General features: G+C 37.9%; 1 protein-coding gene across 2 annotated transcripts in view; it reads right to left on the bottom strand.

The window, feature by feature from the left end:
* The window catches only part of FAM189A2 (family with sequence similarity 189 member A2), a 72,078-nt gene extending 54,319 nt beyond the window's left edge, over window positions 1–17,759 (bottom strand). The window contains exon 1 of one of the 2 annotated variants that reach the window (XM_008066074.2): window positions 17,701–17,759. In XM_008066074.2, coding sequence (XP_008064265.1) covers window positions 17,701–17,712 — 12 coding nt within the window. In that variant the 5' untranslated portion in view covers window positions 17,713–17,759. The remainder of the gene's footprint in view (window positions 1–17,700) is intronic. The other variant, XM_008066079.1, reaches the window with a different exon arrangement.
* Window positions 17,760–18,031: the final 272 nt, after the last annotated feature.

The raw sequence follows: 18,031 nt of genomic DNA, 5'->3' as shown, positions 1-18,031 counted from the left end.
GTTAAATGATTAGCACTTCCCAAAACCATTAAAATGTTAAGGTAAACTATGAATTATCAAAAAGGAAGTCACAGTATGCAGCATTCCCCAAATTTAATGACCAAGGAATCCTCTTTCCAAGGACCTCTATCTAATATCTCAAATAACAGAATGGTTTCATGGCTACAATATGGGAATCAATGGTTTAAAGACTCCTGCTTGTAATTGTTATTTACTGACATTTTTAAAGATAAGTTTCAAGTTACCCAAGTGATCTAAGTAATTGTGTCATCAATAACTGCCATTACATTACAAAAAGAAAAACGACAGAACAATGTGTGCTTCCTGATGGAAATACACATCACTATTGGTGAAGTATTCTTCCCCCTAGAATTGAACCTGAATCAGATCAGACCTTTGGATTTGGCTTTCAGTTACAAGAAATAAAGGGGACAGAGGAACATGTTAAGCAACACCATGGGCATGCAGTATAACTCAGTTGGACCAAGGAATCTATTTATTTAACAAATAAATTGCAAAGAGAAAAACAAGAGAGAAAGGGACTTAATGATTAAAATAAACCTAAGAGACATATCGACGAAATGCAGTGCAAAGGATCTTGCTTATTTGGCCCAAATTAAAACAAACCAATGTTTACCAAACATGTGAGGCAATGACTAGATACTTGATGAGCTTAATAACTATGTACTTTTTACAAATATAAACTAAAGTATTTAAGGATAAAATGTTATGAAGGCTGGAGTTTATTCTAAAATAATCTAATGGCAGGGGATAAAGGAAGTGGCACAAATGACATGAGTTTGGACATGTGTTCATTGTGGTAGCAGGGCAACGGCTTCGGAGGGGGGTTGCTGCATTTCTCTTAACTTTGAGGTACAAGTAAAATTTTTCATATCAAAGAAGAACAACATCATTATCATCATATAAGCTAACTGGACTCATCTCTTCACAAAGTAAATTCCTACCAAAAAAAAGAGTATTCTTCTCATATTTTATATTCTTAAATTAAATTAAATTACTTATATTCTAGAATATAAGACTAAACAGACAGAATAATTAAATGCAATAAGTGAATCTTAACTCCTGGATTTTTTTCAAAAGCTAGGTTACATAGGAATATTCACTTTCTGATAATTCATCAAGCTGTACACTAATAACACAGACATGGTGCAAATCATACAACAGTTACAAAGGTTTTTGATTAAGAAAGGTTATTTTAAGTTTTTGGAACAAATGGGGATATTAAATTTTAGACATTAGGAAATCACTGATAATTTTCTTGGGTAGGACTGTGTTAGTATAAAGATGCAGAAGAATGTTTTATTTTTAGAAGTGCTTCTTTAAGTATAAAAGGGGAAGTACCCTAAAGCCTGCAACTTTGAAATAGTTCAATATAAAATACCTATTTCTGTAGAGACATAGCAAATATGGCAAAATGTTAACAGCCATTGAATCCAAGTGGAGAGAATATGAGGATGCATTGTGTTATTTGCTTAACTTTGAGAATTTTCATAATAAAACATTGAAAAAACACCAAAGAGACTTTTGAAGATGCAAAAATAATAGGCAGCACAAGCATTTGTCCACCAGCTAATATCAGTGAACTTCTTTCTGAAAGCACTTAATAATCTGCCTGGAGAAGCGGGGTGCTGGTGAAGTCTTTTTTTTTTTTTTTTTTTGGCATACCAGTGGTTATCTGCTTGCTTCTCTCAAGTACCCCCTAAAATGAAGCCTACCAATCACTATGGTCCACTCAGAACTCTCAGCTCTCCCTCTCAAACAAGCCTACTGTGGAACCAGATACACACACAAAAGGTAGCGATTAAGAACGTGGACTCAAGAGACAGAACAGCTAAGAGCAGTCCGGCTCTGCCACTTCTAGCTATGTGGCCTCGGGCAAATTACTTAACTTCTCTTTGCCTTGATTTCCTCAGCATGAGATACTATTGAAACCTCATAGGATTAGTGGATTAATACACGTACCTCAGTTATATGTTATTAGTATTATTATTATTACAAATTTTACTATTATAAATGTCACCAACCTAGTTCTTCCATTATAACCAGAATGAATAATTAGGAATCAATAGACATTCACAAATCTAACAGCACAAGAAAGAAGGATCTAGATGTCAACTAGAAGAACTGACCTTCAAGGAAGAAAACAAATTACTCAAAGAATAGAAAAGAAAATGTGAAAAACACATTATATTTATCTTCAAAGAGAGAAGAAAAAAATACTATGCATAAAACAAGAACAGTTACTAAATCAGAGATCAAAAAAGTATTCCTGAACATTAAAAATACAAGGCGGGGGGAGCAAAAATAGCTGGAATTGTTTTTTTGGAGGGTGGGTCCCTTGTAATACAGGCTTTCCTCGCTAGGTAAGTTCTAGGAATCCATCAGCTAGCGTTGGCGGTTGGCTTCAGGGAAATTTTTTTGGAGATTTTTTTCAACACGTTTGCCAGTTTCGTGATGGATGATTTACAAGCATACCTGCCCACATTGCACTGAGTGTCCATCAGTTTTTAACCCAAAACAGCATGACCTCCACACCCCTACTCCCTATTCACCCAATCTTACCCCAAGCGGTTTTCTTTTGTTTGTTTTCCCAGATGAAAAAAGTCCTCAAAAAGAAATGTTTTGTCGATGTGGAAGAGGTGAAACAAAAAAAAAAAATGACAGAAGTGCTAAAAGGATTCAAAATAGATGAGTTCAAAAACAGTTTTAAGCAGTGGAAAAAGCATCTCAACAGGTGTATTGCATCAGAATACTTTGAAGGTGACTGAAGTTTAAACATATAAGAATAAATAGACAATTTTTTATAAATAAATTCCAGGGTTTTGAGGCCCTTCTCAAAATAAAAACTTCCATAGAATGGCAGTAATAAAATTTTTAAAAAATACTTAAAACATAATTTTGAAAGATAAGTAGAAAATATGAGACTTTGAAAAATTAAGAAACAAAGAGGTTCAATCCAAGAGACCCAACATCTGATTATTAAATATTCTAGAAAGAAAGAGCAGAGCAAATGAAGGGAAGGAAATAAGGAAACGATAAAGAAATTTTCTCAGAGAGGAAGAAGGATACATATAATCAAATCAAAAGTTCACTAAGTACTCAAAAGGATAAAGGAACAAAGACATACCTAGACATGTCCTCATGTAACTTCAGAAGACTGTCAGGAAAATTATCTGACGCTTGGACATAGGCAGAGATTACTGGGTAATCTTTTTATTTATTTGACTGTTTTACAACTTGTAAGGACAGAGTTTTAAGTTGTAGATTTTATTTCAATACAGATGAAAATAAGGTTCTGCCCAACTGGAACCTCAGAAGTTACAGTTTATGGCTTTGCAGTACATTAACCAGTTTTGTATCGTCTATCCCACCAATCTTCTCCCAACATTGTCTATAAATACTTAGCTTCTCAACTACTCTTTAAACCAGTGTTCCTTCATTAATGATACATGTTCATATTATATTTGCCTGGGACTCATGATTTTATCTTTTTTAGAAATCAAGTTTTATCAATAATAAGGTAAAGGAAAGATCCAAAAGCTTCCAGATAGAAAAAAGAAGCTGTCTGCTAAGGAACAAAAGTCAGTCAGCATCCAGCTTCTCATCCATGACAAAATGTGTCAAGCAATGATTTCAAATTTGGGGGGGGAAAATTACTTTGAACCTAGGAGTCTATATCCAGCCAAACCATTATTTAAGTGTTATGCAAGTAGAAGGACAAAAACAAAGCTATATCAAGACATTCAAATCCTAGGAGAGTTCTTCCCTCAATTCTTTCTGAAAATTTTTCTTTGAGAATGTTCTCTAACAAATGAAAAATGAATTCAAGGAAAAAGAATGCATGAGATCTAAGAACCCACAGACCTAATTTAAGAACACAAAGAAAAGAAATATTCAGATGACATCTGTGCAGCAGGCCTAGAAAACAATTAAGTCCAAATTAGAATACAAAGTTCATGGTCTTGGCAAGAAATGTCCAAAGGGAAAAGTGGAACAAATAGCAGAAAGAGTATGATCAAGAAGCCAGATATATAAACCTTATACTTCGAGTCATCTGATCTTCAACAAGGTGCCAAGATAATTAATCAGGGAAAGAAGAGTCTGTTCAACAAATGGTGCTGGAACAACAGGATACCCACATGCAAAAGAATAAACTTGGACCCCTGCCTCACATCATATGCAAAAAATTAACTCAAAATGAATCACAGACCTAAGCAGAAGAGTTAAAATAACAAAAATCTTAGAAAAAATTATACCGGGCTTGGTGGCTCAACCTGTAATCTCAGAACTTTGGGAGGCCAAAGCAAGTGAATTGCCTGAGTCCTTGGGTTCAAGACCAGCCTGGGCAACTTGGTGAGACTTCATCTCTACAATAAATAAAAAATTAGCCGGGCAAGGTAGCGTGTGCTTGTAGTTCCTGATACTTTGAAGGCTGAGGCAGAAGGATCACCGGAGCCCATCAGGTCAACTCTAGGGTGGCCGTGAGCATGCCACTGCATTCCAGCCTGGGTGACAGAGTGACAGAGTGAGACTCCAACTCAAAACTATGTGTGTGTGTGTGTGTGTGTGTGTGTGTGTGTGTGTTTGTGAATAAACCTTCATGACCTTGACTTAGTAAAACCTTTCTTAAACACAACAGTATACATGACAAAAATAAAAATAAACTGAACTTCAAAATCTAAACATTTTATGCCTCAAATGTCACCATCAAGAAACTAAAAAGGCAACCCTCAGAATCAGAGAAAATATTTGTACATTATGTGCAGACACATCCCAACTTAATGATGCTTCGACCTATAATTCTCTGACTTTACAATGGTTCAAAGACCATATGTATTCACTAGAAACTGTACTTCAAGTACCCATAAAACTATGATGTTTTTCACTTTCAACACAGTATTCAACAAATTACATAAGACATTTGATACTTTATTATAAAACAGGTTTTATGTTATTAATAGATGATCTCACTCAACTATAAGCTAATATAAGTGTCCTGAGAATGTTCAAGGTAGCCTAGGCTAAGTGATGACTCTCCTTAGGCTAGATGCATTAAATACATTTTTGGTTGGCAATATTTTCACCTTAACAGATGAATTTATCTGGACACAATTCCATAAGTTGAGAAGCATCTGTAACTAATAAAGGACTTGTGATAAAATGACAATTCAATTTTAAAATGGGCAACAGATCTGAATAGACATTTCTCTATAGATGATATACAAATGGCCAATACACACACAAAAAGATGCTGAACATCAAATAAAACCACAATGAGATACCATATCACACCCATAAGAATGGCTATAATCACAAGGACAGACAATAAGTGTTGGCAAAAAATATGGAGAAATCAGAACCTTCAAACACTGCTGATAAAAATGTAAAATGACACAGCCACTTTGAAAACAGTTCAGCAATTTACCAAAATGTTAAACATAGAGTTATCATATGAGGTGGCAATTCCACTCCTAGGTATACACCCAAGATAAATAAAAACATATCCATAAAAAACTTGTGCACTAATGTTTATAATAGCATTATTCATAATAGTCAAAACAGGAAATGCCCATCAATTTATGAAGAGACAAATAAAATATAGTATATCCATATAATGGAATATTACTCAACAATAAAAATGGAAAAAGCACTGGTACATGCTACAACATGCATGAATCTTTAAAAAATTATGCTAAAAATATGCTAAGCAAAAGAAGCCAGTCACAAAGGATCACATATTGCATGATTCCATTTATTTGAAATGTCCAGAATAGGCAAATCTATGAAGACAGAAAGTACATTAGAGGTTTCCTAGGGCTGAGGGTATTGGGAGAAGAGAGGAGTGACTGCTAATGGTTATAGAATTTCTTTGGGGGCTGATGAAATGTTCTGCAATTGATGGTGGTGATGTTTGCACAGACCTGGGAATATTCTAAAAACCACTGAATTGTACAGTTTAAATAGGTGAATTTTACGATATGTCAATTATATTTCACTAAAGAGAAAAGAAACTAGATAACCTCTAAGATTAGGTGATTTTTTGTCAATACAAAAATAAAAGAGTCATTTAGAACCTCCAGGAAAAATTAAAGCTAAACATCAAACCCATAGTCCAAAGATGAAGCAAACTAAAATCTAGCAAGATACAGAGAAAACACTAGAGAAGAATGAAGGATAATGCATTTGACTTGGCAAGACCAGGCGCAGTGGCTCACGCCTATAATCCTAGCACTTTGGGAGGCCGAGGTGAGAGAACTGCCTGAGCCCATGGGTTTGAGATCAGCTCAGGAAACTTGGCAAGACCTCTTCTCTACAATAAATAAAAAATTAACCAGGCGTGGTAGCACGCGTCTGTAGTTCTGGCTACTTGAAAAGCTGAGGTAGAAGGATCACCTGAGCTTAGCAGGTCGATGCTGGGGTGACTGTGAGCGTGCCACTGCACTCCGGCCTTTACAATAGAGTGAGACTCCAATTCAAAGAAGAGAAAGAATTAGGACAGCATTTGACTTGGCAAAGGAAACATGGGATTACATTTCCTCTTTGGTATCAATCATTCTCCCTGGTGTTGCGGTAAATAATGCAGCTGGTCCCTTGAACAAGTGGGACTTATGAGAGTCAAAAGAAAATCACTTCGGTTTTTTTTTCCTCCAGTGTTGTTCAAGGCCACTTGGTAGATTAGTTATTCCTAGTTCTTTAAAATAAAATTTGTAGCTGGGCTCGGTGGCTCAGCCTGTAATCCCATGTCTTTGGGAAGCTGAGGTGAGTGGATTGCCTGAGCCCGTGGGTTCGAGACCCGCCTGGGCAGCGAGACCTCATCTCTACAATAAATCAAAAAATCAGCCGGGCGTGGTAGCGCGCGCCTGTAATTCCGGCTACTCGGAAGGCTGAGGCGGAAGGATCGCCGGAGCCCAGCAGGTCGAGGCTGCGGTGGCCGGGAGCGGCCACTGCACTTTAGTCCGGGCGACAGAGTGAGACTCCAACTCAAAAAAATAAAAAATAAAATTTGAGTCCCAAACCATGACTTCTTTGGTTACTATCAGATACAAAACGTCCTCCAGTCACCTCAAGTCACAAAATAGTTCATTTCAGTAATTTAAATGTCCAGACCTGTGCACCAGTCAAAACTAGGAACTTCGTTTGAATTAAAGCTTCTCTCCCTGGCGCCAGGCTTCCTACTATAGGCTGCAAGCCTGCATGCAGTCAGAAAGGCAAGGGAATGAACACAGTCTTCTCTATTTCCCTTTTTTGTGTGTGAATACTTCTCCCCCTGCAATCTGCTAACTACATCTGAGTCATTTTAGATGGAAAGGAGGGAGCAGAAGGCTGGGGTTATGCTGGTAGACATGGTAGACCATTTCTGGTCTTGGCAAGGGTATACAGGCGACTCCCTCCCAAATGGGGCCTCCACTGCCTCCTCCGAAATGCCTGTTGCTGAGCCTGCAGTTCCCTTGACTTGAGCATCCTTCAGCTGTGGTCTGCTCACTCACCACAGGCCTGCTATCTCCTCTGGGGCCCATCTAGTCAGCTGGAAGTATATGCACCTTGAGCTTGATCTATGAACACAGTTATTTTCCAACTGCAGGCTGAAACCTGAGGCTACAGGGCACTCTGGCCAACCCGTTAGATCCCCCAGGCATGTGCCTGACAACCACCCAGTCAAACACCTACAGGCCCCATCAGGTTCTCCAAGTGCTCATTTGTAAGCACCCTCCTTAGAACTCAGAATGCCACAGCAGCTCAGTAACTTTCTCCCAAATATCTGTCTCTTTAAACCCTAATCTTTTTATAAGCTAGAAAATGGAGATCAGCTAAGGGTTGCAAAACTGGTTTTCACGCAGCAGCTCTACAAGTCTTGCTTACATAGCCTAACACACACACCGGAATGTGGGAGCGGTTGGCATCCCTTGTAACAAGGCCTCAAGTGAATCTGGAAATAAAGAATCCAATGCTACCATCCTGCTGCAGTAACATTCATGTCCAAATACTACAAATGCCATGCATGGTTTTCATTATTTGAGAAACAGTTTATAGACAAAGTTTTAATGATGTAGTTTAAGAGCAAAACAGAAATGTTAAGACACTGACAACGTAAAAATTAAAACTTGGAAGTTGGAAGGGGAACGAAGTAGAGTGAAGTGCTAATTTCTTTATCTCATAAAAGGGAGTCCAATAATACTATCCAAATTTGAGAAATTAAGAAATAGAAGCTGGCTGGGTGCAATGGCTCAAGTCTATAAATCCAACATTTTGGGAGATCGAGGCAGGAGGATTCCTTGAGCCCAGGAGTTCAAGACCAGCCTGGACAACATAGCTAGACCTTGTCTCTACAAAAAAATTAGCCGAGCATGGTGGCACACACCTGTGGTCCCAGCTACTCAGGAGGCTGAGGTTGAAGGATCACCTGAACCCAGAAGGTTGACACTGTGGTGAGCCGTGATCATGCCACTGCACTCCAGCTTGAGTGACAGAGTGAGACTCAAACTCAAAAAAGAAGAAGAAAAATAGGAAGCTTATAATATTATTAACAATGATAAGGTCATCAATAGGGAAATAATAATTCTTTAAAAACAGGAGAAGAGGGAAAATGAGTTAGCATAAGTGTGACAAATTCCTCACTTTTCCTGTTTGAAATCACTCACAGTTCATGAATTTTCTCAACCACCAAGAATATTAAAACCAGAAAGAGTTTAAAATGCTTGATAATCTGGAGAATAATCAGATTTGCATTTGAAGAGAAGATGAAGCCATACATATCATTCTGCAACTTTTCACATGACAACACAGCTATTTTCAGGTGTTCCCCAATACAAAATATGTCCCCCTTGTCCAAAATCATTCATAGTTCATGAATTTTTTCCTAGTCATAATCAGAAATTGATCACTGTGGTTTGTTGGGCCCAGCCTGGATACAGGACTGGTCAGAGAGCTCCCTTTAGCAACCCAGGTTCACACATACTCGTAGAATGTGTCTATCATGCACTTAACAATACTTCAGCACTGACAATGTGGTATTATGTACATGTTGGTTGGTCCAGGCTATACTCTAAGGATGATCAGGAATTCATATTCCAGGATGGTTAGCTAGCACTTATGAGAAAGGTCAACATTCTCCCAATATTCAAATGATTTTGCTAAATTAGCATAATAAACATGGAAATGAAATATCATTGATAAAAGTATTAGCTTGATAATTAGTATAATGCATGTTAGAAATGGGTTCTCTGTGAAATTTGTGGTGAGAACTAAAACCAACATAATTTCCTATCTCTCTGTTAATCAATTCTGGGACAGGCCATACTTTTCTGACCCTATATTAAACAATACTGAGAACAAGCCAAAATAACTTGGCACTTGCTCGGAAACTACTTACTTGCTCCTCAAAAGTAAGACTGTGAACCAACTAAAACAGTTTACTTACCAAGACAGTTTACTCATCAAGCCTTACTTTCAGACCCTTCTCTCTGTGTGACCCCAATCCAAAGCTATAGAATAGTCCCCTCTTAGATAAAGGGGATACGTACCAAGACTCCCACTAGATGCCTAAAACTATAGATAACATGGAACTCTATATATGGGGGGGACCCCAAAAAACCAGAATTATCAGCTGGGCTCAGTGGCTCAGCCTGTAATCCCAGCACTTTGGGAGTTCAAAGGCGAGTGGATTGCCTGAGCCCGCGGGTTTGAGACCAGCTGGGGCAACTTGGCGAGACCTCGTCTCTACAGTAAATTTCTTTAAAAATTAGCTGGGTGTGGTAGCAAGCACCTGTAGTTCCAGTTACTTGGAGGGCTGAGGTGGAAGGATTGCCTGAGCCCAACAGGGCGACACTGGGATGGCCGTGAGTGTGCTACGACACTCCAGCCTGGGCAACAGAGTGAGATACCAACTCAAAAAAAAAGAAAAAAAAGAATTATCTTTTTTTGGAGGGTGGGCCCCTTGTAGTACAGACTTCCTTGCTAGGTAAGTGTTCTAGGAACACATCAGCATCAGTGTACCAGCTAAACGTTGTGAGAGGCTGCATTTAGCTTCAGTGACTTTTTAAAATTTTTTTTTTCAGGGCATTTCCCCATTTCATGATGGGTGATCTACAAGCACACCCACCCACACTACAGTGAATGTTCAGCAGTTTTTGACCAAAAGCAGCATGACCCCCATGCCCTGCCCTCCTTATTCACCCGATCTCACCCCAAGTAACTTTTTTTGTTGCCCTGGATGAAAAAAGTCCTCAAAGGGAAATGTTTTGCGAATGTGAAAGAGGTGAAACAAAAAATGGCAGAAGCGCTAAAAGGCATCAAGACTGATGAGTTCAAAAACTGTTTTGAGCAGTGGAAAAAGAGTCTTGGTAGGTATATTGCATCAAATGGAGAGTACTTTGAAAGTGACTGAAGTTTAAACATGCAAGAAAAAATCCTCGATTTTTTATAAATAAATTCCGGGTTTTTTAGGTCCCCTTCATATACTGTACATGAATTTCATTTTCTGTCTTTACAAGTTCATATATAGAAGATCTGTTCTCACCACATATCTTAGCCACCTCAGCATAAAATTTTTTTTCTTTCCTTATTAAATCAAGAACTTTTACCTTCTCGCTTAGAGGAAGCATTTTATGGCTTCTCTTTGACATATCCAAATTGCCAGCTTCACTACTCTTTTGCCCTGTGACTGTTCAATAAAATAAGGGTGACTTGAACACACATGCACTACAAGACAGTCAATCTGGTAACTGAGACAACCACTAAGTGACTAGTACTAAGTGACAAGCAGGGAGCATAGACACAGGGGATGTGCTAATGTAGCCACAGTACATGTTCTTAGTGAACAAGGGAAGATTCATGACGTCCCAGGTTGGACAGAGCTGGCAGACACAAGATTTCCTTACACTATTCAGGATGATACACAATTTTAAACTTTTGAATTGTTTGTTTCTGTAATTTTCTATGTAATATTTTCAGACTGTGGTTAACCACTGGTAACTGGAACTGCAGAAAGCACAACTGAAATAAGGAGAGATGGCCATATGTCATAAATTCTGCCTAGTCCTAACCAGTTCTCTGCCTCACAAGACACCTTAAAAATCACTCCACAGAGGCCCTAAGACCCTACAAATATCCTCTTTGACCCACTCCTTCTGAGAACTGGCAAGGAGCTGTTCTCTCTTACTGAAGTTTTGCTTGATCAACAGGTTTTCAAGGAATCAGCAGTGGTATTCAGGAAATATGGAGGCAAAAATGAGAGACAAAAGCACTGTTCACATACTCTGTTCTGTAAGCATGATGCAAACCTCAGCTCTCTATCCTTTAAGACTCAGAGCAGAGTACATGAACAATTTTTTTTCTTTTTTTGTCTAATGGCTAAGAAGTGTTTGTATGTATAGAAGAATCTGATCTTAGAATTAATTTCATCTAAAACGATTGACTTGACAGGAAGTTTGCTTCTAACCTTTGGCTATTACCTGTTGTTATCAAATTAAACCCACTAATTAAAGCATACCCAAACTAGATTAGGTCAGTTTGCAAAACAAGGTACTGCCCAGATCTTGATTCTGCCCATAGATGAACTGCCCAAGCCCGCTTTCAATTGCTAAGGATCCCAGGTTATTACTCAGTGTACAGTTGCTGGGTGAAGGTGATCAAAGGAGAGAAATCAAAGCTCTGTTGCCAATAGACTAAACCCACTGTGGTCACAGAGAAGCCTGACCACAGCCCAGAGTGCCTTCTTAATATCTGAGTGCACATTTTGCTGCCGTGAATTTCTTAATGACATAGCAAACCAAGAGACCAAATCTTCCCTTGGAGATGCTCTCAGTGGATGATGAAACACACTCATAATGTGCTTGTGTAGCCTTAAATTCCATTTTACACTTTCCAGGTTCAACGTGCATTTGTCTTATTCCTCATTATAATCCTGATGGATTGGTAAGTACTGTGACCAACAGTGGCTTTTTTGGGGTATGAAATATAAGTTAAATAAGTTGCTTTCTTATTTGTGACTGTCCAGTTCTTTTTTCAAGATCTAAAATGGAGAAAGTTGTGGGGGTTTTCTTCTTCACTCAAAAGAGTCAGAGGAGTATACCCATTGTACAAACAAGGTAACTAATTAAATTGTCTTCTTGGCCCATTCACTGATTGAAATCGGCAGGACCGAGACTCAAAACTGAACCTTGTGTTGCCTTGGTCATGTCTGCCTCAGGCTCTTTTGAGTGAAGAAGAAAATCCCCAAAACTTTTGCCATTTTAGAGCTTGAAAAAGAACTGGACAACGACAAATAAGAAAGCAGCTTATTTAACTTATATTTCACACCCCAAAAAAGCCACTGTTGGCCACAGTACCTACTAATTTGTTAACGAAAAAGGATGAAATGTTACAATGGAAGCAGTACAGAACTAAGAGCCAAAACTCCATCAACTGTACATGAGTATTCTGACCCCTTCAGTGCTTCATAATAATGGTTTATCTGATTGTGAACCAGACTAGCCAGCTAACTCTGGAGTTACTGTTCCCAGAAGAAGGAGGGGGAGAAGGGAAAGGAGAAGGAGGAGGAGGGGGAGGAGAAGAAAACATGCCATGAGAAAAAGCATATGAGAGAACCTGGTAAATTCTTAAGCATTATACATATACTATTAATAATTTTGAAGAATAAGAGAGGCCATCCATTTTTATGCCTTCAAAAACAGAAAGTGAAATAATCACAGTAGTTTAGTTTGCATACAGGGAACTTATAACAGTCTGCTGTAATGCTCATATGAAATTAAAACACTATCAAGGTAACTAAAGAGGAAGCTGGAAATCTATAATACAAGAGCTGGACTATCGAAAGATTGCTCTGATCTAAGCCACTCATTTTACAGACACAGAAATCGAGAGATTTCCCCAAGGTCACCTGATAATTAGTGGTAATGTGTCATTATTAAAATGCAGGTTTCATGAACTATCCAATAAGGGCTCACTCCAAGTTATTGACAGCTATGAAATATACTGGAAAGAAGCAGACGCCAAGCCAAAAAGCTTCAGAGCTCATTTTGTAAATGCACAGATTCCTTAACTATGCATGAGTATGCTGATCCCTTCAGTTCTTCGTATCATCAGGAAAGAAAGGACCACAATCTATCTTGTGGAAGAGTCCACCTAAAACTACTTCTGACTAACTGTTGAGAGTAATTCCTCACTCTCTTTTGACAAAGTGTCTACCTGCTCCACGGCTCTCCCTCAAAGACACAATATAATGAAAAATGCCTGGATCCCCAAACGGTTTTGTGAGTAGAATTATCTCACCAGCCTAGCCTACTTGGACTGTTAGATGAAGAAAAAAAATTATGTATATCTTACACCATCTTCTAGTCTCTTTGGGTAATGAGACTTTATCCTAAATACTATAATCTGAAAACCAGAAAAGAAACTGAAGGACATTTTAAAAACAGCCAATGCATTTGCTCTCTTCTCTTCTTGATCTGTGAATTCTGGCAAATCAACAGAATTCACAGTCGAGAATAAACCACGTGTGACCCAAGAACATCACCAGGGAAGAACCTTCATTCTTGATACCAAAGAACAGAACAGTCTTTTGATCATTTTTAGGTCATATTTATCTCATCTGTCACATTTATCTAACTGACAAGAGAAAAAATAACATTAACTCAAATTATTGCTCCATAAGCAACCAAAAGGATAGGCAGAAAGTGGGCTAGACTTTCACGGTAGTGATTCTCACTAAATGTACCAAAAAAAATAACTTATTAAGATAATTCTGTTTTCTAACTGAGGTACCTAGACCAGACCATTTTTTAGGCCATTTTCAACACTGTCTGTGATTTGTAAATATTTATAAAACATTTTATTAGAATGAAAAATGAGTGCTGTCTAGAAGAAATAATAAAAACATTCTTTAAAAATAAGCAGTGTCAACTCTTTATGAAAAATACAGAATGTGGAATACTACACACACACACACACACACACACACACACACACACACACACACACATGCATGTGCACAGATGCCCTAGCTTAATCCTAGTCATAGCCATGAGTAGCTACAAATATTTACCAGCTAATTACCAATATTATTATTTTTGTTCTGAGCACATGTATGCTATGAGTATAAGGAAGAGAATTCGGTGAATGAAAGCTTCCAATTCTGAGTTTCCGTGAAAACTTGAGTTTGAAGGAACTAGGTCAAATTGACCCTTCTTTGTTCAGACCAGTCAAAAACCTGATGTAATCATGGCAACAGTCACAAAAGAGGGAGCACAAATGTAAATAGTTTTCAAATGGGAATACTCACGTGTTCTAGACTGGTGTGTGCCCAACTACTCAAAATGAGGACAGCGTGTCTCTCAAAGGGCCCTGACAAAGATCATCTTCCCCTCCCAACCTCCACCACCAAAATACATCCAGACAACCCTGAAGTTCAAGGGGGATGAATATAAAGATTTAAAGAATGAAAGCAAGTGAGAGAAGTTTAAGACAAAGTAAAAGAGAAACTTTGAGAACTCACCCAGGACCTAATTTTTTATTGGCTGCCACATTAACTCCACAGTCAACAACAAAAGGGGATTGAGCACACTGGCCCTAGAGATAGAGGGTGAAAAGACACTTGTCCTCATGGCCCTGACTCTCTCCTGGGGGAGACAGACAGCAAAAAGTAAACGAGTAACCAGGCTAATCACAGACTGTACACGAGTTGGGCACAGTGGCTCATGCCTGTAATCCCAGCACTTTGGGAGGTCAAAGCAGAAGGATTGCTTGAGGCCAGGAGTTCAAGATCAACCTAGACAATATAGTGAGACCTTGTATCTACATTAAAAAAAAAAAAAAAAAAGCCAGGCATGGTGGCATGCAGCTGTAGTCCCAGTTATTCAGGAGGCTGAAGTGGAAGGATGGCCTGAGCCATGATCATCGTGATCATACCACTGCAACCCTGCCTGGGCAGCAGAGTGAGAGTCTGACTCAAAAAATTAAAAAAAAAAAAATCATTCAGTGTAGGGATATGACAAGGGGCAGGGACGAAGAGCCACTGCAATGTAGGTGGTCAGGAAAACTCTTTCTCAGGTAGTGACTGTTGAGCTGAGTGCCAGAAGAGAAGGGGCAAGACAAGCAACCAGCTAGGGGAAGAAAGGCCTAGGTTGCCCTGGGCCTGCAGCATGAGATGTGAAGGGGAGAGGAGCTGAAACTCTGACTAGTCACATCCAGGTCTACAAGAACACGGAACCACAGGGCCCTTCTGGCTTCTCTAATGGAGCATGGCCTCCCGCCAAAAAAAAATCATCCAGTGACACATTCCCTAAATTCAGGAAGCTGAGGGAAAGTGGGTTGGGAAAAATAAAAAAGAAGAAAAATACCCATTAAATTATACCCTCCATGCTAAAAAGACAAGTAGGCTCAGAAAAGTTAAGTGGCTTGCACACAGTAGTACAGCTCTTAAGAGGATGGGCTAGGAATATTTGACTGATACATTCAGTTTCCTTCATTTCACCATGCAATTTTTTTCATTTTTCAACATTAACAAAAGCTTTTGACACAGGTTATAAGGTTACACTATTAAGATCCGTGTGAACCGAGTATTTTTCGTTTATGATATAGACTAAGGCGCAAGTGATCTACTGACAGAACATGTTTCCTTGTACAATTACTAAAAAAGAATTTCTCCTTTTTTTTTTTTTTTTTAAAATCAGGATCCTCATTTTGTCGCCCAAGCTGAAGTGCAGTGGCATGATCACAGCTCACTGCAACCTCCAACTTCTGGACTCAAGTGATCCTCCCACCTCAGCTTCTCAAGTAGCTGGGACTACAAACATGTGCCACCACACTCAGCTAATTTTTTGATGTTTTGTAAAGACAAGGTCTCACTACATTGCCCAGGCTGCTCTGGAACTGCTGGACTCAAGCGATCCTCCTGCCTTGGCCTCCCAAAGTGCTGGGATTACAGGTGTGAACCATCGCACCCAGCCTAATTTCTCTTCTTTATAAATTGATGCCAATTACTATTTCAAAGCAATCTGTGTATGACCTTCTAAATGTGTCATTCAAAGCGCCAAAATATAGAAGCTCAAATGTCCAACAATACAGTCAAAATTGATAATAATTCAGAAATATGGCAAAAGGCTTCTTAACAATTTTAAGTGATAAGTATGTAGACTCCTTATACATGGAAACATAAAATTAATTGATATTACCTTAATTAATTTAATATCAAACAAAATAAGCAGAGCACAACATAGTATATACAGACTGGTTGCAATTTTGTGATAAAAAAACATACACTTATCAACAAAAACGAGAAATAAATTGAAAGGAATATAATAAAGATAGGGTCTTTTTCATTTAAAGTTGCTTAAGTTCATATAATAAACATATAAGTCACGTTTCCAAAAGAAAACAGTGTTAAAGAAATCAGTGTCTTAAAAGATCAACTTTCCTAGATCTATTTAGAACACACATGCTCATATTCTCTTCATCTTTTGCAATTTTCAAAGTACAAATATCATTAGAGATTTTCTTATTTCAACTCAGTTTAGATACTTGAGATGTGTGTTACTGAGCATTGACACAATGGAAAAAGTTAGTGCAAAGGTGATTCCTATAAACAAATATAGTATAAACATTGAACACCATCTAAATTTTTCTGCAGAGGTTGTAACCCTAGAGAATTGTTGCAAAACAAACCTTCTTTTCTCCCATCCTGCTATCTAGGGTATTAAAATCCTACACTGATAATTTACTTTTTCCAAAATTATTAAAGGAGTTTCACTAAAAGCAATCATTAATGGAGTTGTAAAATGTTTCCTACATCATATTGTGAGCCTGACAACACTTTAGTTTTTCAAAACCATCAGCACAGTATGGGATCCACTATTCTATTCTGATATACAAGGATTCTGCAAAGGATCTGCTGCTTCTCCTTGTACATAAGAATCTGAAAAATTTTGGATTGATTACCCATTGCCGAGAAAACAGTGATCTGTTTAAGATTAACTATTAAGTATACATACCAAATGACTCTAGAATATCATTTAACTCCAATTCAAGATGAATGGGAGAAAAATAAAAAAGAAGAAATGCTGTATAGAAAAAAATCTAATTCAATTTAAGTTGAATTTCCTAGACCTGCTATTATGTCTATGTTATTAAAAAATATTACTTATGTGATAAAGAGACAATATAACAAATCTAAGTAACAGACTCTGAGGCTGTCCAACCAAAAATGTTATAACAATAAAAGACCATACGTTCATGATTAATATCTGAGATCTGCTTCAAAAGAATATGGAGGAAAAGAGAAAGCGGGGGAATGGGTGAGTAAGCTTAACAAGATTGGCCAGAAGTTAATTGTGGAAGCTGAGTGATGGGTACAGGGTCTTCATTATATTATTTTCTTGACTTTTGTGTATGTTTAAAACTGTCCATAGTAAAGAGGTTTTTAAAAATTATATCTTTAGAATGGCTTTAATTCTGGAAGTAGAAACACGCGTGATGCACAAAGTACACAGAAGCTTAGAGTGAATCAGAAAATGAGAATTATCATCTTGCTTCATTGTTATAAGACAATCTGACTTTTAATAGCATCCATTGTTAACTTCCTTTTTGAACAAGGAAGTTTAAGCATGTCCTCAATGGTGTATTTAAGTAGACTTCATACATAGCACATTTTATAAAGGGTAACCATGTCCTAAAGTCAGAACATACCAGGAGTATCATAGGCCTCTTCCAAGTTGTTAATCCTATGATTCCAGAGAGTATCACCTGTAATAATAAGCAGTATCATAAATATAGAAAATGGAACAATTCCAATAAATTAATTTCCAGTCTCAAAAGTATACACTTGTTTAAAAATACTGAAATTTCAAAGCATTAAATTTCAAAACATTTAATATTCCTGCTAATGACATGAACCCTTGTAAACCTCTTTGGACTATCTTTCACTTCTGAGCCCCCGAAGTCTTTTCATTGACTGTATTTTTTTTTTTTAATGCCAATTAAGAACACACAGACAGAAATTAGCCTCTCCTCTGGTCAG

Source organism: Carlito syrichta, unplaced genomic scaffold (assembly GCF_000164805.1).
Source record: "Carlito syrichta isolate Samal-C Ts95f unplaced genomic scaffold, Tarsius_syrichta-2.0.1 Scaffold104763, whole genome shotgun sequence".
In the NCBI taxonomy this organism is placed as follows: domain Eukaryota; kingdom Metazoa; phylum Chordata; class Mammalia; order Primates; family Tarsiidae; genus Carlito; species Carlito syrichta.
The sequence above is the reverse complement of the archived record's forward strand: the minus strand, read 5'-3'. Positions and strand labels throughout refer to the sequence as shown.